General features: G+C 31.5%; 3 protein-coding genes across 7 annotated transcripts; 2 read left to right on the forward strand and 1 right to left on the reverse strand.

Annotated features, from left to right (window-relative positions):
* LOC134683374 (uncharacterized) lies at window positions 1-3,710 on the forward strand. The gene is made up of 2 exons (XM_063542644.1): window positions 1-99; window positions 1,267-3,710. Exons 1-2 carry the CDS (start codon window positions 46-48, stop codon window positions 2,959-2,961), a joined length of 1,749 nt encoding a protein of 582 aa, XP_063398714.1. The 5' UTR covers window positions 1-45; the 3' UTR covers window positions 2,962-3,710.
* A 455-nt stretch (window positions 3,711-4,165) lies between these two features.
* On the reverse strand, window positions 4,166-9,977 carry LOC134683375 (uncharacterized). Of its 4 annotated transcripts, none has more exons than XM_063542646.1 (3): window positions 9,882-9,977; window positions 5,931-6,133; window positions 4,166-4,965 (listed from the first exon to the last, which is right to left on the reverse strand). In XM_063542646.1, exons 2-3 carry the CDS (start codon window positions 6,081-6,083, stop codon window positions 4,171-4,173), a joined length of 948 nt encoding a protein of 315 aa, XP_063398716.1. In that variant the 5' UTR covers window positions 6,084-6,133; window positions 9,882-9,977; the 3' UTR covers window positions 4,166-4,170. The 4 variants fall into 4 exon arrangements, with proteins under 4 accessions (XP_063398716.1, XP_063398718.1, XP_063398719.1 ...); XM_063542648.1 differs by having other exon boundaries at window positions 9,867-9,955; XM_063542649.1 differs by lacking the exon at window positions 9,882-9,977 and adding an exon at window positions 9,706-9,874.
* A 2,684-nt stretch (window positions 9,978-12,661) lies between these two features.
* Window positions 12,662-21,765, forward strand: LOC134683377 (uncharacterized). Of its 2 annotated transcripts, none has more exons than XM_063542651.1 (7): window positions 12,662-14,063; window positions 14,462-14,625; window positions 14,976-15,143; window positions 16,646-16,781; window positions 18,104-18,220; window positions 18,926-19,081; window positions 20,814-21,765. In XM_063542651.1, exons 1-7 carry the CDS (start codon window positions 12,698-12,700, stop codon window positions 21,605-21,607), a joined length of 2,901 nt encoding a protein of 966 aa, XP_063398721.1. In that variant the 5' UTR covers window positions 12,662-12,697; the 3' UTR covers window positions 21,608-21,765. The 2 variants fall into 2 exon arrangements, with proteins under 2 accessions (XP_063398721.1, XP_063398722.1); XM_063542652.1 differs by having other exon boundaries at window positions 14,474-14,625.
* The last annotated feature ends 3,996 nt before the right edge of the window (window positions 21,766-25,761 follow it).

A 25,761-nucleotide genomic window follows, 5' to 3' on the forward strand; every position in this document is an offset into this window, starting at 1 on the left:
GACTAATAAATACAGGTGTGTTTTCTTTAGTGAACTTTGAACTAGATGAATTATACTTCGAAAATGTTGCAATCGGTGTTGTCCTTTTTTAGATTCAAAGTAAGTAAATATAAATATTTATATTCATTTCTATATTAATATATATTTTTTTAAAAGGAATTAACAAAGTGATTACATAAGTTATGCATTATTTATTCCATTTCAAGATCGTTTGACCCAAATACTGTTTGAATTAGTGTAAACAATATTTTATTCAGAAACAGATAAATAAATACATCCATAAATGCAAAACATGGATTGGAAAACAAGTGAATCAAGGAAGTTAAGTCCATATCTTCTTTTCTGAAATATTAATCACTTCTGCAATGAATTTGTGATTTCTACAAACGTATATTTAAGGTTAAAAGTGTGGACACACATTGATGACACAGATGCTTTAGTCTCTCTTGTGGACAGTTGTATCATTGGCAATCATGCCACATCTTCTTTTTTATATTTACATTGTTGATCATTGTTAGGAGTGATGAACATATATATTATATATATGCTGTAGCTCAATTATTTGTCGTAAGCTTTATCTAGATAACGTCTCTATAAATTCCATTGCATGTGGTAACAGTTACCAATATAATGAAGCTTTAAAGTTGGAAGATTGCTTTCAAATCCAGTAGAAAATGTCTTTTACATGTATGGTGTCTTTGTTGTGGTTTTGGTCTTAATTAATCAATGAGTATTGATAAGTATTGATCAAAATACAGTTGTCACGTAATTTTAAGATCAATATTATTCTTGCCAACATGAATCCCAAATAGCAGCAGTGGGGGAATCCAGAACTTTTCCTAATGGGGGGCTGGCTGATTGGCCTAAAAAGGGGGGGGGGCTCCAGTGATGCTTCAATGATTCCCTATATAATCAACAAAAATTTTCCAACAAAAGGGGGGGGGGGGGGGGCCTGGATCTGCCTATGAGCAGTAAATGATATTTGTAGTGTGATAGCTTGTTTTATCTGAGACTAATACATATAGATTCAACATCTATTAGTCACAGATTTTATTTTTTACAATAGTTCATAATTTTGTCTGTTTTATAATTTTTATTTCCCTCTAGATGTCCCTTTATTAACTTTCGTCATTTCGTTTGGTTGTTGATTATCCATCGTATCCTTTTATTCATGTGATACTTATCCAATGCAGAGTTAAAAAAAAAACTTTGTTACTCCTAAAATCTATTGACATCTAACAAAGGCACTTTTTATTTCTTTTTCAGAATGATGAAACAGATGGTTACAAATCTGTTTGTGGAATCTGTCATCTCCGCAATCTTTCCAAACCATCAGTGACCTGGTGTTCAGAATGTTATGAACATCTTTGTAAAACTTGTGTGGATAACCACACATTTTCTAGAGCAACGAAACACCACAAAACAATTACAAATTTGGAATACAACAAGTTATCTTCCTTTATAAAAAATATTAAACCATTTTGTGAAGAACATGAAGACAAATACCAAATGTACTGTCAAAGTCATGAAAGTCCTTGTTGCAGGAGATGTTTACTAAAAGATCATCATAACTGTAAGGACATTCATCCATTGGAAAATATAGTGCAAAATGTCAAATCATCCAGTGCTTTCGAAAACCTGGAAAAAAGTTTGGAAGAAATGATGAAAAATATCACACAAATCCAGGAGAACAGACTAAGCTACTTGTTTTCTGTACAGAAGTCAAAAGTAGATATTGAAAACGAAATTCAGCTAATTAGACTCCAAATAAACAAACATCTAGATCAAGTGCAGAACAAGCTTATAATGCAGCTAAATACAGAGGAAAACAAGGTTGTGAAAGAGATAGAAACTTTCACCAAGTCACTGAAGGAAAAAGAAAAAGAAATTGATGAACTTTTGACAAATGTTCAGCATTTAAAAACATGTGCATCAGACCTTCAAGCTTTCTTAAGCATGAAAAAAATAGAAAAGACATTTTTTCCTTGTGAACAGTATATCCAGAGTTTGTTCAAAGATAGAATTCTTGACCAAACTACCATATCGTGCAGTATCAACAACAAAATTAAAAAAATACACACAAGAATACAAAGTTTTGGGAAAATCAATATAAGTAAAAAGGAATGTGATATTGCCCTAGTGAATGAAAGAGAAAGACAAGCACAACTTATGGTTGATGTGTCTATTGACAACTGTACTCTAAAGTTGATACAGAAAATGAATAATTTTGGTAGCCAGGTGACGGGATGTGCAATATTACCCAGTGGAAAGAAGCTGTTTTGTAATTTTTCACCAGCTCGCCTTATATTGGTAAACATGGATAAATTAATTGAAAAGACTATTTCTCTGGAAACAATGAGTGCCTTTGATGTGACACCCCTTGATCGAGATACAGTAGCTGTGACCTCACCAGTAGATTCTTGTATTACAATAGTTGACCTTTGCAGACAGGATGCCATAAGAACTTTCAAAACACATGACAGCTGCTTTGGAATAACATTACATGATGGGCATTTAGTATTCTGTGCCTCAAATAAAGGATTGCAAAAGTTAGATTTACAAAATGACAATAAAATTACAAATGTTGTGACATTTAAATGTTCTGATGAATCATATGTAACATCATGGCATGACCAATTGTACTTAGCAGATGCCAAAATGAAAGCTGTAGTTTGTTTCAATACCGAAGGAGAAGTTAAGTGGAAATTTGAATTGGAAGAAACAATTCTAGGAGGAATATCTGTCGATTGTCATGGCATTGTTATGGTTGCTAGTCGGAACACTGCTAATATTATCTTGATCTCTCCTAGCGAAGCTCGATATAAACACGTTCTAGGCTGGGATGACATACAAGACAGCCCTCTAGCTATTGATTATGATAAACACACAAAAAGTTTGCTCATTTCTTGCATAAGTGGATCAGCCTTTTTGTTTATTGTAGAAAAGAATAAATGTTCATAGCCAAGTCTTTACAATGTTCTTGCTTTTTATGCCACACCTAGGGACATTATGTTTTTCAGTCTGCATCCATTCATTAGTCTGTCTGTCCCACTTAAGGTTATAGTTTTTAATGAGGTGGAAATCTAAGAACACATGTTCCATAAAATATATGTCAATGATATGATCTTACTATCACATGACTATTAAGTTTTAATGCAAAATTAATAGTTTTGACCCAAATTTCATTGTCCTCTGAACATTGAAAATTGTACGAGTTGGGCATCTATGTAATATGGACAGAAGATAGCATAATCCAGTTTACTGCAACATGTATTGTGAGGTTTTTTTGTATAGTTTTAATGCTCCAACATGTCTTTCTTTAATCTCCTTCACTAGAACTTCTAGAAGTCTAGGTCAGGGGTGGAGTCAGGATAATCTAGGTCAGGGTGGAGTCAGGATAGTCTAGGTCAGGGGTGGAGTCAGGATAGTCTAGGTCAGGGCTGGATTCAGGACAGTCTAGGTCAGGGGTGGAGTCAGGATAGTCTAGTTCAGGGGTGGAGTCAGGATAGTCTAGGTCAGGGGTGGATTCATGATTTTTTGAAAGGGGGTGCTCTACAGCCTTTGCAAGTCTTCTGTGTTTTTTTAATTTTGGTTCATTTATGTCATCTTTGTTAACAATAAATTCATCAGCAAAAAGAATGATCAACAGACAACAGGGTCCAAAGAGTCCTCTTTACTCTTCTACAATCTTATTAGCTAAGTAGCCTGTACAGAACACTGGACATCAGTTAGAGATATAACTCAAGTCAACCAATGTATTCTGAGCAGGGTTTACAAAACGGTGCTATCAATAAAATATAAATAAACAATCAACAATATGTGTACTAAAATAAATTATCATTTGCATAAGATACATGTAACATATGAAAATATTGCACCAGTCACAAATATATCAAAAATATTGTGTTTATTACAAATTTGTAACATTCCAACCATTCAATCAATTTGATGTATTTGATTTTTAAACTTTTATATTATTCTTATGAAAAGATGTCATGATACTATGGGAATGAAAAATTAAATGTAAAAATGTTTTCTTTAAAATTCCAAAAATCATATTAAATTTTTTTTTGGAATAAAAGTCCAAACAACATGTACAATTCTTAGGCCAAATATACCTTTCAAAGTTAAAAGATTGAACGGTTGGAATCTTTAACATAATAACTTGACCTAGATATTACATTTTGTCCGTATTTTTCTCAATCTTCTAAGTCTATAAGGAATACCATAATCTGCCTCAGGTGTGTCTGCTACTAAGACATGTCCATTGTTGTTTCGACCAGACGGAGAATAGACTGAAGTGTTTAAATTTTTCAAAAGCCTGTTAGGTTTATTTTTCATATCTTTATTTGCTTTGGAAGATTTTCTGTTCTTTATCAAAGTGAACACATTTGTTTCTGGTGATTCTTGGAGAGAAGTAAACAATCTTTTGACAGGTGATGGGATTTTGTTGACAGGTGTTCCATTGGAGTCATCCACCTCTGTAAAGTCATTTCGAATAATAGCCTTGACCCTTGGAATGATATTTGTCACAGGTGTATGAAAAGAAGTGTTTCTATGGTTACCAAGGTCAAAATTGTCATCTGAATTATCCTGATCCCCTGTCTGTTTAACCATAAGATCATTTTCACTTGCAAGCTTTCTTTTTGACACCAAACTCTTTCTTTTACTTCTACTTTTCCTCTTTAGAGCTGTCTCAGCTCGATTTAAACATGGTGATTTTTTTTCCTGAGAAATATTAACATTTTCCTCTTCTTCTGAAAATGAGAGATCTTCAACAATTGTTACTGGGGGTGTTTTCTCACCAAAGAATTTTAATGGTTCATATTTATTGCTTACACCTCCAGCAGGATTTCCATGGGAACCATGATGGCATGTACATTTTGAGCCTGATGTACTCCTACGTTTCCTTTGTTTCTTCACCTTTCTGGTTGATGCTTGGTTTCCACTGAATTGTGGAGATACCTGTAATATAGATTTATTTACTGTCAACTTAGTCCAGATAATCCTGCCGTCTGCTGTGGGTATTTTTTATTTTGCCTTTTTTTTTTATCCCACATTGCAGGAAGCATCAAACCAAAAAAAATCATAATTATGTGGACTATGTACAATGTATATATATACTGTCAACTAAAAAAAGTACAAGAAAAAATGTGGATTACATATTTTTTTCTTGTCATTGTTCAGTTTCACTGTAATAATAAAGTGATTTTCCTACACACCCAGCGGTAAGAACCCTCACGCTTATTATTTTGACTACAAAATTTTTTAGTAACTTACATAGTTAAGGGTTCAAATTGACATTTGATATTTTGAAGATACAATGTAGTTGTCTCATTGGCATTCATACCAAATCTTGTTACATGTATATATGTTTAAATAAAAATAACAAGAAATGCTACATGAAAAATGAAAATAACATTTTATAAATTTTGTTAGTCCAAATGACATTCAAGATTCTCTTCCAAACAAACACAAATATGTTGCTTTAAGCAAAGAGTTCTAAATAATGGTTTTGGAGGGCAAGTCAAGGGACTCTACATTTTCAGTCATGGCCATGGCAATTCAAATGTAACATGAGGGGAAGCAATGAAATTGTTATTTAATTTTTCATTAATGTTTCCATAACCATGATAACATATAAAAGAGCAAGCTGATGACCTGAAATTTGGATTTTTTTTTTACATAATTTGGCTGTAAAAGGACGAAATTTGGTCAGTTGTTATATTGTAGATCTTGATGCATGTTTGGCCTCATCGGTTTTCAAAATGATGAGTCAACCAGACTTTGGTGAGTCAAGGACTAATGGACCTGCCTGGGAGAAAACCTTGAAGCATTATAGATAATATTGCCTTCAACAATGAGCAGAAAAGTACTCATCATATTGAGTATAATTGCTTAGCTATTATATTCTTACTGTAATTTATTACCCATGATAAATCCCCTACAGGGACTGATTTTGCTGTGAGTGGATGTCTAGAACAATAAACTGGTGAAGGGACATTACTCTGTATGTTTACTGGACTCTCTGTGAAGATCAGGGGAGCCTTGTTATTGTGTAATGACTTTCTCCTCCTTGGCATACTGGGAGGCTAGACACAATCACTGCATATCTATTTCTGTTTTAAAACTTCTGAAAATAAAACAAGCTTCCTATTAAGTTTTAGTGATATGAGATCTAATGATGGTTCAAGATGTCTTATTTTTAATAGACAGGCTGTATCAGGCCCACTTGCCTCACACTTCATCTACAGGAAAAGAAAATATATTTTTATATGAAACCAACTTCCATTTTATGATTCAATGTAATGTAGTGTGTCGTTTATTATGGAATCTTTTTGGTCAATGTGTTTTGTCTCAAAGTCTCAAATAAAATCACACTGTAATCTGTTAAAGATAGAATATCATAAAATTTAGATTGGAAATGGGGAATGTGTCAAAGAGGCAACAACCCAAACCGAAGAAAAAAAACCAACAGCAGAAGGTCACTAACAGGTCTTCAATGTAGTGAAAAATTCCCGCACCAGGAGGCGTCCTTCAGCTGGCCCCTAAACAAACATATACTAGTTCAGTAATAATGAACGCCATACTAATTTCCAAATTGTACACAAGAAACCAAAATTAAAATAATACAAGACTAACAAAGGCCAGAGGCTCCTGACTTGGGACAGGCAAAAAAATGTGGCGGGGCTGTCTTAACATGTTTATACATGTAACATATTAAAACTAAACAATAGATATAGGAAGATGTGGTGTGAGTGCCAATGAGACAACTCTCCATCCAAATAACAATTTAAAAATTAAACCATTATAGGTTAAAGTACGGCCTTCAACACGGAGCCTTGGCTCACACCGAACAACAAGCTATAAAGGGCCCCAAAATTACTAGTGTAAAACCATTCAAACGGGAAAACCAACGGTCTAATCTATATAAACAAAACGAGAAACGAGAAACACGTATATATTACATAAACAAACGACAACTACTGTACATCAGATTCCTGACTTAGGCAATTGCAAATATTTGCAGCGGGATTAAACGTTTTAATGGGCCCAAACCTTCTCCCTTTTTCTGAAACAATAGCATAACATCACAACATATAAAAACATACGATAAAATATCAATTAGCAGACTTAACTCAATCAAAAAACGTATGATTACACAAAGAACGAATAAATTTGATCTGCGATATCTGAATACAAATGCACAGTTAATTAAATATTAGAGACAAACAGTCATGACCAAAAGGCTATCAAACAATTTCAAACACACTGAGAAATATTTAACCAATCAATGTTCACTTTAGAAAAAAACCGGTTTTTTATAATCTTGAAGTTTATACAAATGTTGTAAGAATAAGTGAAAAATTGAAGATATTACAAATAATCAAAGCTGGTATACAGCCAAGATCCATATAATTAAAAATGACAAAAAAGCATTATAAACAGTATCAACAGGTCGAATTAACAAGAAAATACGATTTGAGAGTACTCGCAGTTACTGACAGCTAGTTAAAAGCCAAAACCAATTAATAGTAAAAAATCATGCATCAGAGACTAAAATCGACTAAAACACATCACAGGGATTTAGTATTTTAACGTCATTTATAGTCAAAGAAGACATGACTTGTGCAATGCCAAAAATAAATGTATCGACAGGTAGTAGTATAGTGAAGAGCGACTTCTATAGAAATGAAAGTTAACGTGGCTGTGTCCCCTATACATCTCGCCTCAAAAGATAATGAAATTTAGTTATGTTTTAATTTGCTAATGACAAAATCAATATTAGTGCCAATGTGAACTATATTCAGAGATCTAATTACAATATTGGTACGATAACCCTTACTTATAAGTTTGTTTAAAGGTTCGATGAGTTTACAAGGATCACATAGTGATTTCCTCGCTTTAAGTACAATATTACCATAAAATTTAGGATGAGAAATACCATTTTTAATAAGCTTTCTACAGGTATAGCCAAATTTACTAATCAAATCTTTGTATCTATGAAAGAATTTAGTAAAAGTTTTAAGTATATGTCTGTTACTGAAAAAAATCCATTTTACTCTCTAACATTATTACAATGTATACTATCATAATAAAAAATTTGCATGCGGCACCCTAATAAATGTTATTTCACCTATTCAAAGATAAGATGTTACATAATTATAAATTAAACTATCAAAACTAAAGATCTCTTTCTTCAAGTCTTGTTTGTCATGAGAATTTTAGTATTATATATATTTATCAGTCTAATAATAAATAGGGATGAGCACAATAACAATTTTGTTTTAAATTAATTATTCTTAGGTCAGTGATACTGTTGGCTTTTTTCAAAACTACCCTTTCCCCTTTTTATTGGGAAAATATGCATAATTTTTATCAAATTGGGAAAATAAACCATGAATTTGATAGGAGCTTCAATTTACAGACCCCCTTTCAAGAGGTAAACCCTCATTTATAATAAGACCCCTTATTGTCAGTGATGATACATAAATAGACTGAAATCTGCACATATAGTCATTGTAGGCATGAAAAATGTTTCAATGAGTGTTTTTCAGTTTGTATTTAATGCACAATTACTACTGAGACTGCACTGTTTGGGAAAAGATTTTATTTTCTGGTAATTTTTAAAAGGCAAACATAATTTATCACTGTTAGGTATGAAAAAAAAAGTTACCTGCTGATAGATGTAGCGTCTCTTTGTTTAAATTGAAAATGGCATAATGACTAAAATGATGTCGCAAATCCATGACAAATCGCCCCACTGGCAAATCGCCCTACTCTTGTTTACCAACTCGCCCCACTTATAAAAAAGGCTAAAATCCCATTACAAATAGGTTGGATAGCATGCCCCACTTATGAAAAGGGTTAAAATACCAATGACATAAGGTCTGCCAACACGCCCCACTCTTGACAAGTAGATAAACCATGACGACCACTTATGAAAAAAGATGCAATCTTGTTGTATATCTACATGTACATTGTATGTCCCTGCCCCACTTCAATACCCATGAAAACTTTAGTGTGGTGCTATAAATCAAATTGCTGTTATTTGAAATACTTCAATTGTATGATAATGATTCAATTAACAGGTTTATTTTCAGGTTATGTTATACATTTGTACAATTAATTAAGTTTACAAGTATAAATTTTTCTCCAATAATGATACGAAAATGAATTTGCAATTATATTTTAAGAATGTTAAAATCATTTTTTCAATGAGTGGGACGAGTTGACTGGGGAACTCTTTTCACAAGTGAAGCGATTTTTTATAAAGTGGGGCGAGTTGTTCAACCAGTATGGGGCGATTTTTTAAAGTGGGCTGATTTGGTGTGGGGTGTTTTGCCAGTGGGGCGACATCCACATCTAAAATCCCTAACAATAGAACCTAATTGGAAACGTAACGATATTTCCATTCCTTTTATGAACATCAAAATATGTTAGAGTTTAAAAGAGTATTTGATACAGACTTAATCCCCCTTTCACAGGTAATGCCTAAATGTTAAATTAAATTATTGACCGAAAGTAAACTTCATTATGTTGTCATTGTTGATGGTTTTCTGAGACTGAAGAGGAAAACTAAAATCTCTAAAGTAAGGTGAATTTAAGGTGTAATAAGGCAAAACAGTCTGTATGGGCGTATAGATCTGAAGCAAAAACGTAAGCAAACGTACCATAAATAGAAAGTACTAAGTGATGACTTACAACATCATGTTTAGTGTTTATAAAAAATCAACAAAACAAATGTTTTTATTTATACACATTTAGCATTGTCTGTGTTTTAAAACTGTTTATATGTGCTTCTTCCTATGTGAAAAGCACTATCTGCGTCATATGAACATTTAAACAGTATGTTTGGTACTTGCATTGCAAATACAAACCGAAAACAAGTCAAGGCACATTCACATGTCTGTGTTTTGTCTGGTCGCCATATGTAAACAATACACATTTTGTTTTAAAACATCTGATTTGCTGCTAAAAATAAATTAACCAATGAAGTTCAGTTTTACAAAAAGATATTTTATTTCAAGTCTCGTTTAATGACGTTATCCTTCGTGGACAAAATTTCATTGGTCAATCTTTAAATGTGCCCCAAAATTCAAAAATGGATGACAGTCAAGCTTGGACTTGAAATGTAAACGCTAGTAACCTTTTTTTTTAGTTTGATTACCAAAATGTGATCAGGACCATCAAGTCTCCCACACAAACTTTAAAATTGAAAAAATAGTTATAACTGGCCACCTACCTGCCTGCACAGCAAATATGATGCCTCAGTTTTTTCTCTGTATAAGAACGAGCGCGGTGACATTTTAGATTCCGCACAAAGAAAGTTCCTTCCAATTGCTTTCATTTAATTTTGAGACGTTCAACCATTCAGCATTTACATTCGATATTCCAATAATTATCATTGTTTAACCCTTAACTTTCGTACAATTCCCCTCTCAAATTGAAATGCCGAAATTGAAAGAACTGCACACAAAATTAAATTTTGAACTGGTAACAAACTGTTGCAGGGAATTAACAATAAAAATCATTAGAATAAATGAATGCAAAAAAAACCCATTTCAAATGTGTTATTGACATTGAACATGTATTTCCATTGACAGCATTGTTCCCAGAATTAATCTTAAATATGCATGTAACACAAATTATGCCAGAATCAGTGAACATTTCAAGATTTTTTCTCTTCTAGAATATGGTATCAGGTTCGTTTGCACCCAATCCACTTTCGCACCCTACACATACATGTACGCACCCAAGGTCCGTTCGCACTCTACACTTTTGCGCCCAATTTTAATTCAAATCCAGTTGAATAATTGGAAAATCATGATTGTTGTTATAAATTGCTTTGGTGTAATTAAAACATAAGGTTTTAAATGAAAAACACAAAAGATAATTGTTTTAAACAGCTTGGTCCCTTTGATCTGAAACAATAGGGCTCTTCACGGTTAGTTCGGCCATATTGGATAGGGGGCAGATTTTTTGGAAAAAGGTGGAAATAGTATGAAAGTGTGGGAAATCCTATGTGTGTTTCCAAGCAACAGCTCTGTTTTAATGATGTTTTCCCATATTTTTCACACCATTTTCACCTCTTTTATGAAAATCTGCCCCCTATCCAATATGGCCGAACTAACCGTGAAGAGCCCTATTAAATATAGCAATACACTATTATAACCAAAACATGATAAAATTTATTCAACACACTAAAATAATTCTGTATTCTGTATTAATCAAAGTCACTAAAATAACGCAGTCAGAATCTCACTTTATTTTGAAACAAGTGAAGAAACAAAGTTATATAGCAGTACACTAACCAAAACATGATGAAGAGTTTTTCAACACAAAATAAAACGTTGACAGAATCCTACTTTATTTAGAAAGGATTAAATTTTTTTTTTAAATGCACTATCCAAAACATGATTAAGATTTATTCAACACAAAAAAAATGCTATCTCACTTTATTTTGAGATAATGACAACAAGTATTAGAATACACTTGCCAAAACTTGATTACTAAGCTATAGTTATTGAACACAAAACCAATTAAAATTGGGCGCAAACATGTAGGGGGCGAACGAGAATGGGTGCGAAATGAATCATATTCTTAGTATACCTGACCCATACCTGTACTTTTTTTATTGCCTCATTTGTGTGTCTATGCTTTTTCTTCAAGCTTCAATTTTGAGATAACATGCTGCTAAGTACTTAGTTAACAATTCAAATCAGTTCAGATTTCAATACACAACAAATAAATTATTAAAACTTTGCCTACTCCTACTTGATCAAGTATTAAAGTCTTTGAGCAGAACAGTCTGTCTGCACAACTTAAAACCATGATTATGATATGACAGATGACTTAAATGTCTAGCAGCAAGTTATATGCTCCTTAGGAACAAGAACAGGCAAATGTATACAGTGCATTCACACATCCAAACGGGTTACTTTATAGATTGATAAAATCAAATTTGACCTAAATGAAACAAATTTATTAGATTATATATGATTTTTTGTATGGCGATTGTTTTTTTTCTACAATGGACTCGTCACCAAACTATGATTGCTAAAAAATCATAAGAGGAGATTGGTTAAAAGTTAGTTATGAATGATGACCATTCTTGATTATAACCAAATTAAGAAGCTGGTTAGAATATTATGATTTTTCTGTAAACAATAATAAATTATAAAATAGAGAATGGAAATTGAGAATGTGTCAAAGGTACAACAACCTTTCAGTAACCAAAGAGTAAAAAACAGGCGACAGCCACCAATGGGTCCTCAACTCTGCGAGAAAATCCTGCATCCAGAAGAGGATTCCTTAAAGAAAAAATGTCTACTTGTTCAGTAAAAATGGATGTCATACTTAACTCCTTAACCTATAAATGAACTGAAATTAAAAAATAAATACTTGTTGTAAGACTAACAAAGGACGGAGGTTCATGACTTGGGTCAGGCGCAAAAAAGTGGCCGGGTTAAACCTCAACTCTTCTTCTATACATTTTTTATAACTCTAGCTAATGAAGATTATGTTGTGCAAAAAATGGTAATTGTAAATGAAACTCCTTTTTCAGCAGTTCATGTATTTTAAAAATACTCAAATACAATATGTATGTGTGCACGTGGAACATTGACAAATAAATTTGTTATTATATTATAGTTATTTTAAATTTTCTTTCAGGTAATGAGAATTTTTCAGAACGATGTCATCCAACCATGGAAGACATCTTGTAGGACCCCATTTCTCACAAGCTACATCTAAGAAAACAGTGTACCCATTACCACAGCAGTTAGCAGAAAAAGTGATAAAAGATCGAGGAAGAAATGCTTATGTTGTTGTGTTTGACACCAATGAAACAGTGGACAGTTCGTCTGGTTTGCCAAATTCTGATCGGAACAGTGTTTTGAAGACATCCTCCAGAATATTAAATGAAACAAATATTAAACAGGAAAATGATTCCTCTTCATTTCAGAAACTTTCAAGATCTAAGTCTACCTCAACTGAGGATGTCAAAATCAACTTTTCAAACTTGGAATTTGAAGAATATGATAGCTCGAAGACAGCTGTCAAAGTATTTAGTGACGATGATATTGATATGGAAATTGATAAATGTACAGTTAAACAAGAAATTGATGAAGGTTATGAGGAAACACACCATGCAAGGACTAGTGAACCAATTGCAGGTTACATGGTTATTCCGCCATCCTTCTCAACACCTATGTCCTCAAAATTTAACTTATCAGGGTCTTCAGGCTACTTCAGTGGTGGCAGTAGTGGTATATATTCACAATTCAACACGCCAAGCCCTCTTCCAACACCAGAACAGGGATTTCAACATCCAGCAGCTAGGCAAATTATACTGGTTCCATCCTCAGTTAATTTAGAAGGAAGAAATGTTGTACCTCAATACTCTAACATTTCACCTATGTCTTCTTTAGCAGCAGGCCTCCATAATTCTGCAAGAATACAGTCACCTACAGTGTTTTCTACTAAGAAATTTACTGGAGCAGATGCTTTTTCCTTACCAGAAAATCCACAAGAAAAATTTGTAAATTTGGAACATGATGAAAGTAACAGGCCACCGTCAACAACCTCATTAGAAAGCACATCTAGGTCATCAACTCCATTCCAGTGGGAACAAGTTGAAAATCGTATAGTCATACAAGCTCCCAATAAAAAACCATTAGATCTTTCACTACCGAATAACAACAGAACTGCAGCAGAAGTCCAACAAAGTATTAATGAAGTTCTTAAAGAAATGCAAAAACCAAAAACCACAACATCAAAAATTGGAGAAGTTGTCATTCATTGTGACGTAAAACAGAAAGAGACTGTAGTGATGGTACAACAAGGAGACTCATCTAATTACACCATTGGACATCTTCCAATGTCTGACTCTCAAGAATCGATTAACCCAAGATCTTCTGAAATGTTGCCTCCATGTATAAAACAGGAAACAGATGACATTTATTCCCATGATTCTATTGGTTTTGGGAAATCCCCTGATTCATTTGGTTTTACTAATTCTCAAGAATCTAATGATTCTGTTGCTGTTCCTATGGAAAAAGGTTTGTCAAGTTGATGTAATTTTTATATTATCATGATAAAAGGGATTGAACGATTCTTCTAAGAAATACTTTTCGTGGAATATGAAACTGTCATGGTCATTTGTATATATCATAAGGTTTATTATTGCCATGTAACCATTTTACATCAAATTGCACGCGAGAAACTATACACTATGTTTGAAGACATGTATCATTAAGTGCATTATCAAAAGAGATGAAAATGTACACTCTCAGGGATAAAACAACATACATGTAGTGAATGTAAAATCTTTCATTTTATTTTATTTATCTGGATACCTTCAGATCAATTTTAAAGGGCATTCAACTTTTTAGTTTCCTATATAGTATCTGTCATTTAATTACTAAAAAAGCATGACATGTACATTTATAAAGATCAGGATTTTTTGTAGAGATCTTAGATACATCATTAACTAACATCCAATGGTTGGGTGGTATACAGTTGAAGAATCCAACAAAGGCAGACAAACCTGATCCATCAAAGTCCGTCCATAGCGCTACACCTGTACAATGGAAACGAATGAGTACTGATGACATTACAAGGGTAATTTATTGACGATAAGTAGCTGTTGGGGAAAAGTCTAAACATGCTAAAAGGATAAAAATGCACAATAATACATCCAAAGATAAAATTTTCAAATGAACATGAAAAAAGGACATAGTTCAAAGCTCTAAACATTTCAAAAATTCCTGTAAAAATACATGTAGTCTGTTTTATGTTGTTTTTTTTTAAATTTCATGCAAATTAACTTTTATATCAATGGTTTCAAAGATTTCCATGTGAATTTTTTACTCATAAAATATGTGCAAGTTATGAACATCATTCTGAAAGATAAGTTATACAATTTATCATTTCATTTTATAATACGTAAGATTTCTTTACACCTGTTACAGGTTGCTGCAGAATGTGGTAGGAAGAAAAGACCTCCATTTTCTTACATGACCTTGATACAAATGGCTCTGCACAGTAAAGAAGACAAAAGAATGAGATTACGAGACATATGTGCTTGGATAGAAAGTACATTTCCTTATTACAAATACACTGCCAAACCTGGTTGGAGGGTAGGTCTGCAATTTAGTCTTCCAGCATGAAAAAAAAACTAAATGGGCTACATCTCTAAGAAATTTTCAACAATGTTTTACAATTGCGTAATGTAATAACTGCTGATCTTCTGACAATCCAATGTATTTTGTATGGAAATAATTAAAAATACTGTATGTTTCATAAGAATGTATAATTTTGATTTACTGTCAACGATCAGGAGGCAATTCTAAATCATATTTATTTCCATATAAAATACAACTGCTATGACTGCAAATGCTATCTGTGACAATGTTAAAATGCATAGAAAAGCAAAAGATTGACATAATTTCATGGTTGAATTGAATGAATTCTTCTTTTTTTTATAGGTTGTACCCTAAAAAAATGTTGATGTCATTATGGTATTTTTCCCAGTTCATACATGTTGTGCTTTGGTCAATATTTTTACATTAAAAAATATTATAAAGATATTCTGAATTAAATATCAATTTAGTCCATGAACATGATGAAAACCACAAATTTACCAAAACAATGATAGTTTTATTCCGTAATCAAAGTGAAAACAAAACAACAATTATTTACCACAACACATTTTGCCATATCTATACATGTAAAAGTATAACTTTTCTTTGATTTTTTTTTCAAAATCCAACATGTCAAGAAAAAATCTAAAATACAATGAAATAATAACATTATTAGTTTTTAATATTTTTTTTTATCACCAATCAGGATTATGAGCTTTATTGAGAGTGCACATAGAAACAGTTGGCTATTTAAAAATTACTAAGTTATTGAAGGGTTTTAATTTAACAAAAAAAATTGGAGAACACAGTATAAGACTTAACAAGAATAAAGTTTGTTTTCCCTGCCTTTTCTACTTTAATATAAGAATAAGAAAGTTTGGTTTGATAGCCAATTAGACAATTTTCCACCAGAGATGATATTATGTAGAAGTTGGCATTAATAGGTCACTGTACAATCTTCAACAATGAGCAACACCTATACCACATAACAAGATATAATAGGACCCCATATGCCAGATGACTACTGAATTTCAGGCACTCATAGAAAATGGCAGGTTTTAATAAACAGTCATAAGATTCTGGCTCTTTAAGTTTTTGTGAGAGTTGAATTTTATACACATTGTTCATTGTCACCTTTTGGTTAGTCATGTATTTAGAACACTTTTTGTTCTTGTGCTTATAATATATGGCCTCTATCAGATAAAAATCGAGTACTGTAAATATATCAATATATCTGTTATCCTTTTTCAGCTTGAAATATAATCTCCATCAAAAGCCTGTAACTGATTGAAAATTGAGTTGTTATAAGAACCCTATAAAACAGACAATAATTCATCTATTATTTGGTATTGGAGCATGATGAATGTTTCTGAAACCAATCAAAGTTGTATAGGTGTACATGTTAATGGGCACTTGCATAAAGGTTGATTTCTATACGACAAAGCTCATATGTTGTCCATGTAATTACACTTTCTCTAATATTATAAAATGTTTTTCAGAATTCTATCCGACATAATTTGTCATTGTACAGTATTTTTGAAAGAGAAACCAATAAGAAACATGGTTCCTACTGGACTGTAAGGGATGATTGTCCAGAGAAATTAAAGTCTTGTCCTGTACGAGATACCAAAAAAGGTTTGAACTAACTGAAAAAAAATTCTGTTCTGCAACTTCATGTCATCCAGAAAACAATATCATACTTAGTAATATTGTATACATTGCTATAAATACTTCTTAGAGTAGACTGAGAATTCTAAACAGAAGTTGATTTCTATGTCAACTTGTTCCTTGCATATCCAGTTGGTGTTGCAACCAGTGTTTTAAGATGTTCTGTTAGTCATACATGGTATCCAGGGAAGGCATTTTAAAATGGGGTAACCACCTATAGAAGCTAATTTCCACTATGCGAAAACTAAGTTGACAACCACTGAAAGTTTAAATTTGGAAGTACCTTCCCTGAGTCAGTCCCATGTATTTTTTTTTAAGGCAAAATCCTGGAACTCATTTTTACATGTGACTTTTTTTGCACCTAAAGATTAAATTTCTACATACATGTTGTTCCACTTGAATATTTAAGAATTGTGCAAACAACAGACAAGTTCCATATACACTGTCAGGCCACTTGTAACAGAAGCAGTTTTCACAAACTTTGTGATAATCGGAGTCAGATATCGTCACTTTTTAACAAAAGTTTTAAAAACATTTCCTTGATATCTTTGTCATTGAGACTCAAATAATACACCAAGGTCTAAATTATTATATTGTTTTTTTTCCCCGATCCCGACCCTGCCAAGCCATGTGTGGGTAGGTAGGTAGGGAAATAATTTTATTTTTCCAAAAAGCTTGAACAAAATCGTACAATCTAGCAAGCCAGGAAATTGGAAATGAATAAAATAATATTTGACTTAGTTTTGACAATAAAATTTTATGAGTAGCACTGTTTTTTCAGGGTCGGTCGGGATTGGGGAAACAAACAATATTTTATTTTAGGCCCAATACAATTATATTTTCATACTGCCATGGCAAAATATGACAAGTCCCTGGACTCAACTTGAATAATCTTTAACAAGAACCTATTCCAATGATACAAATTAATCAGTGTTCTCCCCAGACATTTCATTTACCATCATGAAAAACAGGAAAATTTTGAACACCATCCTGCTTTTAAAATTTAAAGCATTACATTCATAATGATCTATAAGAAAACCAAATCAGATAGCATCACTTTAAAAAATATAGCATCACATTACGATACCATGATAAAAAAGGCCCTGGGGAGAACACTGTAAACAGTTTAAACAGTTTATCATCTTGCTCTCATGTTGCAAAAACAAAATATCAAATAATCAATAAGGAGTCTATGAAATAAATCCTGAAATTTCTATGAATTTTATAATTTATCAGTAAGATGTGAATCAAATTAAAAAGTTTGTAATTTGTTTGATTTTTTTTTATAGATGAGGTCAAATCTGATTCCCCTCTTCCTTTTAATGGAATGATACCGGTGATTCCATCATATATACCACAGTCTACAGCTTCAACAACTTGTACAGGAACTCAGGCTAGAAAAAGAGGTAAAGAAGTTGTGCTGTTAATTCTGCAACTTTTGTGTATGCATTTATTATTTTGGTTGTTAAACAATGGAATAAAATAGAAGATTAACAATCAAGATTTCGTGAAATGGTAAAAAAAACAAATAATACCTACAATTTACAATGTGAGTTTTCCTTTTTTGAAATCTATCCAGTTTTTATTTTCGCCAAAAATCTGTTTTTTGTTGAGAAGTCTTGGTATTAAAGGTGTACATCTTTGCGTTAGAACTATTATATAAAGTATATTTATCAAATTATTGGTCAAATTAATGAAATTAAATACTGCTAGGAAAGATTAGCTTAGTGTAAAAAATAAAGAAACACAGGAACCTTGCTCAAACTTTTAGTGAGCTTTTATGTATGGCATTGTCAGGAATAATAGTTTGTGCTCTACTAATAGACTGGATTTGACAGTTGATCTGAGGAAAAGTACAAATTACAAGTTAAAAATGTGTCTTCCTTCTGAATGAGAAGAATAAGCCAATTCAGAAAATCAGGACCAAATAGCTATTGTGAGCTTTTCTCTCCAATTTAAATGTTGATTAGATGTATATTTTGCCATATATGCTAATACTATTATATTTGTTTCTTATTATAAGATAAATAGTTGAAAAAATACTGTAAAATAATGCTTTACAGCAGACGTGTGATTGAAGGTTTATTGATCTTGTTCTTTTATATTTACAGCTGGGCCACAACCAATATTACCTCGGCCCTCGCCTATTGGTAGTGGTGGATCACTACAGACCTATGCCCTGATACCAATACAGAATGTACCCAATTCTACAGCACAGAATCAAAATCTTCCTCTTACAAGTTCTCAGGAATCTACATCTAGTGAAAGTATGAAATATTTATTAGTCATATTAGATTATATTATACAAGATTTATTGTTTAAATGATATTTCTGGTTAAGGGCATACGATACAGTTACAGGGAAGGTAATGACGTTGCTAACGTAAATTGTTATTTTCACGACGTCAAACAGTGACTTATCTGGAAAAGAGGCAGTTTTCGGCTGAATTTTATCATTCAAACTGATTTAATTTGAAAACGAGTGCATGGATCCCCAGTTTTTAAACCGTCATTTTGTTTCATTTTGCAAGGAGATTATGTGGACCAAATTTTATAAAACTGTAAATAGTGCAATTTTTTTAATTTTGATATATACTTTAACCTATAATGGTTTAATTTTTAAATTGTTATTTGGATGGAGAGTTGTCTCATTGGCACTCACACCACATCTTCCTATATCTATATACAGCAAAAAATTACGTTTTTTCTCATTTCATGACCATTTGATAAATATGAGTTATTTCTGAACAAAAAAATGCATTAATTTTTTAGAATACTTATAAAATACAGAAATTACAAATTATTTAACAAAAAACAATTTGTGTTTATCTTTTGAAACAAAAAAGTTATGTCTTTCTTTCGAAAAGAAAAATACAGCCACAAATCCGAATTTTGAGCAAATATACAAAATATCGACCTCATTTAACTCAAAAAGTTGCACATGAAGGTATATTTTTTATTACATATTTGATTTAATTGGGTAAAAAATAGCCTTTATGCAAATTTTTATCAACTTGTAAATACAAGATCAAAACTGTATCATATGCCCTTTATACTGCACTGTTGATTTATTTTAACTCATAAAATGAAGGAACAAATTGGTGATTCTAAATAGAAAAGGTATGGTTGGGAGATTATTTGGCCCTGTCAATTGACTAAAAGAAGAATGGTTGGATGATATCACAGTTATATTTTAACCTGCTAAATGTTGTCCTTTATAAAAAAAAAAAAATGTTGGGAATTGCTTTGCCTTGATGATGCAAATTGATTTTAATGTCATAATAATTTTTTTCATCAAAAACGTTTATTTTCAAGATTTTTTGTTTCTAATTAGTATAGGGCACACATCAGTCAAAACCATTCTTTTGAAACAACAAGAAGATAAATATTAAATACACCTCCTGTATTGATATCTTTGGCAGCGATTATGCTCTATCTTTTCTTAGCATCTGTTTGTCAAATTCACAATCTGTTTGATAAGTCTTCATCAACTGTCTTTTCATGGCTGTTTTACGAATAAACTGGAGATATTTTTCAGTTCTTTCTTATACTACAATGATTCAACTTTTCTGTCTGCAAATTAAGAAACTTGGAAATACAATTCAAACTTGCCTTTTCCCATCATCATTTATGATAAATAATACAATCTTATAGAAAGTTCATGAAAAGTAAACAAACTTGCAAATGAAATCATTCACTGAAATTTAGATTACTTGCAAATGTTTGGTTTTTTTTTAATCTTTTTTTTTCCAAGTTTCTTAAATTGAAATTTCTTATTAAATATGATTTCATTGTACAATTTATCAGTTTTATAAACATTATTTGTTTTAGTAATCTACCTGACTGTTGAAGCATCCACATTTACTTCTATACAGGCTTTAATTTTCATCTTCAAATATGTTCAGATATATTATTTTGTTTGAATAAAGAAAATTTTAACCTAATGAAAAGGGAAATTGTTTCTTGTATAAATTATTTCTATTATTTTTATCTGTTTCAGATTCTCAGTCCGATTCAAAGAAAGGCAATAAAACCAGAAAGATTGCTCCAAAATTGTCTCCTTCATTACTGTTGTCCCCACCAAACATTGTCAAACAGGCATGGCTTGATTCGCAGGCTCTGAGCAGTAGTGAGGCTGAAGGTCTAGGTGAAAGTAATAAAAGTGACAATGAAACATGTGCCAAAAGAGCCAGAACAGGCTTGCCTCAACCAAAACTATATTCCAAAGATCCTCAACCTGTTAGACGAACTAGATCTAGACGGAAGCAGAAGTTAGTTCCCAAAGAACGTGAATTAATGCAAGATAGTTCAGATGAAGAAACTGAATATGCAAAGTTTGTGTCACGATTAGAAGAAGAACTTCCGACTCCGATGAGGAAATTACTCGATGAAAATGTTGAGAAATGTGATGAATCAAGTGCAATAACCTCTACTCCTCTTAAACACTCGGGATTCTTACCTCAGATGCCTTCACCTTTCTCAGGACTTACACCGCTAAAAAATGAAAATATTTTGGATAATAGCTTCCTAGAATGTTTGAGAGGTTCCCCAAAAATGACAACCAAAAAGTCCCCATCATCATCTTCCAGTTCTTCACCAAAATTAGACTTGAATTTCATTGGTCTAACACCTATTAAGATTAGTAACCATGACAATTCTTATAATCTGTCCAAGTTTTTAGCTGAGTATCCCTTGGATGCTAATATGGTTGATGATGCAGATGTGTTGCCGGTTGATCTATCTGCTTTGAACTGGAGTGCCGTACAAAATATGTTGCCTTTGGATAATAGCTGATTTTGTTAAAGGCTGGTTCAGAAATGAATATCTGTAGGGGATAGACAGTCTGAAGTCAGGACAGTGTCATTTGAATAAAGATTTACAAAGAATTGAAAAGCAAGTTGTAAAGTGTAAATGTGGGCTAACTGTTATATTTCAAAATTCAAAGCAATAATAATTTAAACTCTGTCATTTTCAGACTCAAATCATTTTTGTTTGTTTGTGAAGCCTATGTTACTAACACAACATTTGCTTATATATTTTTATTGACATCTTCAAATGCTAATGTAGTTCTGATTTTGAACCCTTCAACATTGTTAAAAATACAGAAAATTGAACCTTTTATTTTGTAGCGACTTCAAACCATGTAAAGTTAAAAAAATGTAGCTGAAAAGTAATTTATTTATAGATATGTACATGAAGTAGAAACAAACACAACTACAGATCTTAGTCTAAGAACAGTTCATGAAAAAAAAATCCAAAACAAACAAAAGTCTGTGGGACTATATAGACTCATAATAAAGATATAAACAGATTAAAACAAACAATTTTCATAATAATTTTAAATATTATGGGTGGTTGGAGTCTAGAAAATGTGCCTCCTGTGTACTTAATTCTGAAACAGGCCTATAGCTATTAAAAGTAGAAAAATTCTAATGCGTGATATATATGTACTTTATATTTTGTCTGTTATTATTAAACAGCAGATCTGACAGACATGCCTGTTAAAAGTATTATTCAATGAATTTAACCTGATTGGGCCTGGTTTATATAGGTTACATTGTAGTTTTTGAAAAGGAAACCTTTTGGGTTATAACTTATAGTAATACTCACATTTTGTGATACATTTCTCTATTTATGTGAATTAGATGATTAGAAATCAGTAATGTTATTTACTTTTTGTTTACTTTTTTTCATAAAAGTCATTGGGTAATGAGCCACATCAGGTCAGGTAAAATTAATGGAATAATATTTATGTCTGTTCTATATCTGTATGAGTGTACCACTTTATATTATGTTGTATGAGTGTACCACTTTATATTATGTCTGACAATACTAGTAAATTGTTATTTAAAGGAAACAAAACAGTCATCGATTATATGTTATGTAGTAGAAGTGCATAAACAAATGAAATCCAGTAAAGGCAATGCAATTAGAAATAAGAATATAATTAACACTGGCTTTATATCACATTTGTATGAACAAAAGTTACATTCCATGTAGATCCTTATTTATTGAAGAAATTTTGATTTGAATGCTGTTGTTTTTTTACTCCTTCAATAAATTATATGTACGACATATAAAGTGTATTAAGTAAACTGAAGAATATCCTGTTTATTTTATTTGAGGGAGGTATAGACACTGCAAATGAAAAAGGCAGTCAAGTTTATACTAACTATCTGACCAAAATACAATATGTAAATTAGGGGAGATAATCTACTTTGTTTAATATCATTCTTATAGCTGCTTTCCTTAACTGCACAGCAAATCTAAAAGAAAAATTAAAACCACAATTCATATTAAGTGAATGGAAGGTTAGAATTACTGTACACTTCAAAATGTTTTCACTCTGTAAGAACAACCTTTGTGATTATTTCATGAATTTAGTATTATTTAGAACATATGAATTAAATACTATGTTTTTACAATATTTGTAAGTGTATTGTACAACCAGTTCAAATGTTGCTTTTAATTAAGTTAGATTGGCTGTATGTGTTTCATGTTCATTTTGCATTTAATAAACAAAACAATATAAACTTTTACTTAATTATTTGGTTATTTAGATTAGGTTTCAGAAATAGTAATGATATCTTCAAATATTGTCATTTTAAATATTTTGTGAACATATCATCATAATAAGGTCCTGATAGCTTTAGAATTTTTTTTGATATTTTCTTTTTTCAAAACTCTAGGTCTTTGTGATATTAACTGGAGAAGGTTATTCCAGATTCACCCTTTGTTTTTAGTGATATATCAACTTTTTGTTGAAAAATCCAAAACATATTTGAACTACTCATTATTTTCATTGAAATAAAAAAAAAACAGCAGTAAAGTTTTTGTAATTTTTACTGGTTGTACATTATATAGTTATTTGAATCTGTAATTTTGAACAAGACTGTTATTGTATCTCTGTTATCAAACACATGTACTTGTAATTATCATTATAGAAGTAATTGTAAAATTGATATTTCAGAAACAATTTGATTTAATCTTTAATATTTATATTATTTTAATATTTACAATGAGTCTTTATATAAAGACTAATTCCTCTGTAATTGCTAGAATATTTGTTATAACAGACTTTTACATCAATTCCTATAAAAAGTTGTTCTCATATTGAAGTGTGTGCCATTATGGATACATGGTAATAACAATTTAGCAGATTTTTATTCAGATATAGGGTTTATTTTTATTGACTGTAAGTTGGAATATTTCAATTCAGATTTTATAAGTTTACATCTAAAAGGATAATATGTTCTATGCTAGAAGTGCTTCCATCCTTTCTTTAGAATTCATGTTTCTAAAAACAAATTGGACGATATATCACTCTAATTTTTCATATTTGTTAGTTTTTAAAGAATTTAACTTTACAAATCAAACCCCAATTTTGCAAAGGTTGGCTAATCTTGAAAGAGATCAATTTAAGGAAGGAAGGAAGTCACATTTAAGGTAGCAAGTCACAGTTAGTGGACATGAAAGTTATATATTATGTTTAGATCTGTCTTCATTCAATTCTTTGTTTTGGTTTCCCCTCTACATACTTTATTTTTTCTACCAAATATTTTTGTTTTTGACTTTGTACTGCTGTTGTACAAAGACTGGCTGTTTCTGATTATTTGTTACAGTTGTTTACTATTATATGTCTTAGCTTCAGAATGATATCAGACGACAAGAAATTATTACATGTGTTTTTTTTCTGATATTGCATCAAACATGGCTGCTGTGATAATTAAACTGGTTACCATGAAGAACTGCTTTTTGAAGATGCCCATTCAAGTAAATGCCCTATAGCTATTCTGTGACAATTTCTTTTAAAATCTGTCACAAATGTAAGTTTTATAAGAAATCTGAAAATATAATTAAAAATTCTTTATCATTAGAAACTCCACAATACATATGTTATTTTATATTATTTCAAACTTTTGCAATACAAAATTTTCTTAAGATGCATTAACCCATTTAGTTTTTTTTTATGAAATTCTTTCTAAAGCATGGAGTGATGAGAAACATCTTTTTATTGTGGTGTTTTCAGAACCTGTTGATTACGACTGAATTTTTATGGGCACATAATGCAGATTTGTATGTATGAAATTCTGACCTTAGATTTGAATATTCTAATGAGAGCAAAATAGAATTTTAGTGAATTCATTTTTATGTTGTTATGTTGCTTCATCTGGCAGCAGTTAATCAATAAAATATACATGATATTGTTTTATTGAACTTATTATAAATATCCCTGCCTCAAAGTGGGTGCAGTTAGATTCATTTATTTTCGTGGATTGAGGAGAACTTGCATCTTTTGTGGATATATGATTTGATGGTTTTGCCAAAATCTGCATACAACATTCTATAAAATTTGTAATTTGTTGAACATTTAAAATTGTGGTTCACGGGTACACACAAATAGTTATCAAAGGTACCAGGATTATAAATTTGTACGCCAGACGTGCATTTCGTCTACACAAGACTCATCAGTGACGCTCATATCAAAATATTTATAAAGCCAAAAAAGTACAAAGTTGAAGAGCATTAAGGATCCAAAATTCCAAAAAAGTTGTGCCAAATACGGCTAAGGTAATCTATGCCTGGGATAAGAAAATCCTTAGTTTTTCGAAAAAATCGAAGGTTTTAAAAACAAAAACTGATGTCCTACAAATAATAATGAATTCAAAGAGACATAACCATCATTGTTTACCATTGTTCTAAGTATAGAGAAGGAAGAAAATCATTGTCATGATTTCAATAGTGAAATATCCTAAATACTCTCTGCCATGTATGTTGTAGCCATTTTTTCAAAGACTCTGAGGTGTTGTGCAAAAAAGAATTCTATGCAAGTTTATATAAACATGTTCAAATCAAAAGTTTGTGAACATCACCAGACAAATTGTCAAATGAATATGGAGTACGATTTTATTTTTCCTTTACTGTTTTGATCCCTCATTTATTGAAGC

Source organism: Mytilus trossulus, chromosome 9 (genome assembly GCF_036588685.1).
Source record: "Mytilus trossulus isolate FHL-02 chromosome 9, PNRI_Mtr1.1.1.hap1, whole genome shotgun sequence".
Taxonomy (NCBI): domain Eukaryota; kingdom Metazoa; phylum Mollusca; class Bivalvia; order Mytilida; family Mytilidae; genus Mytilus; species Mytilus trossulus.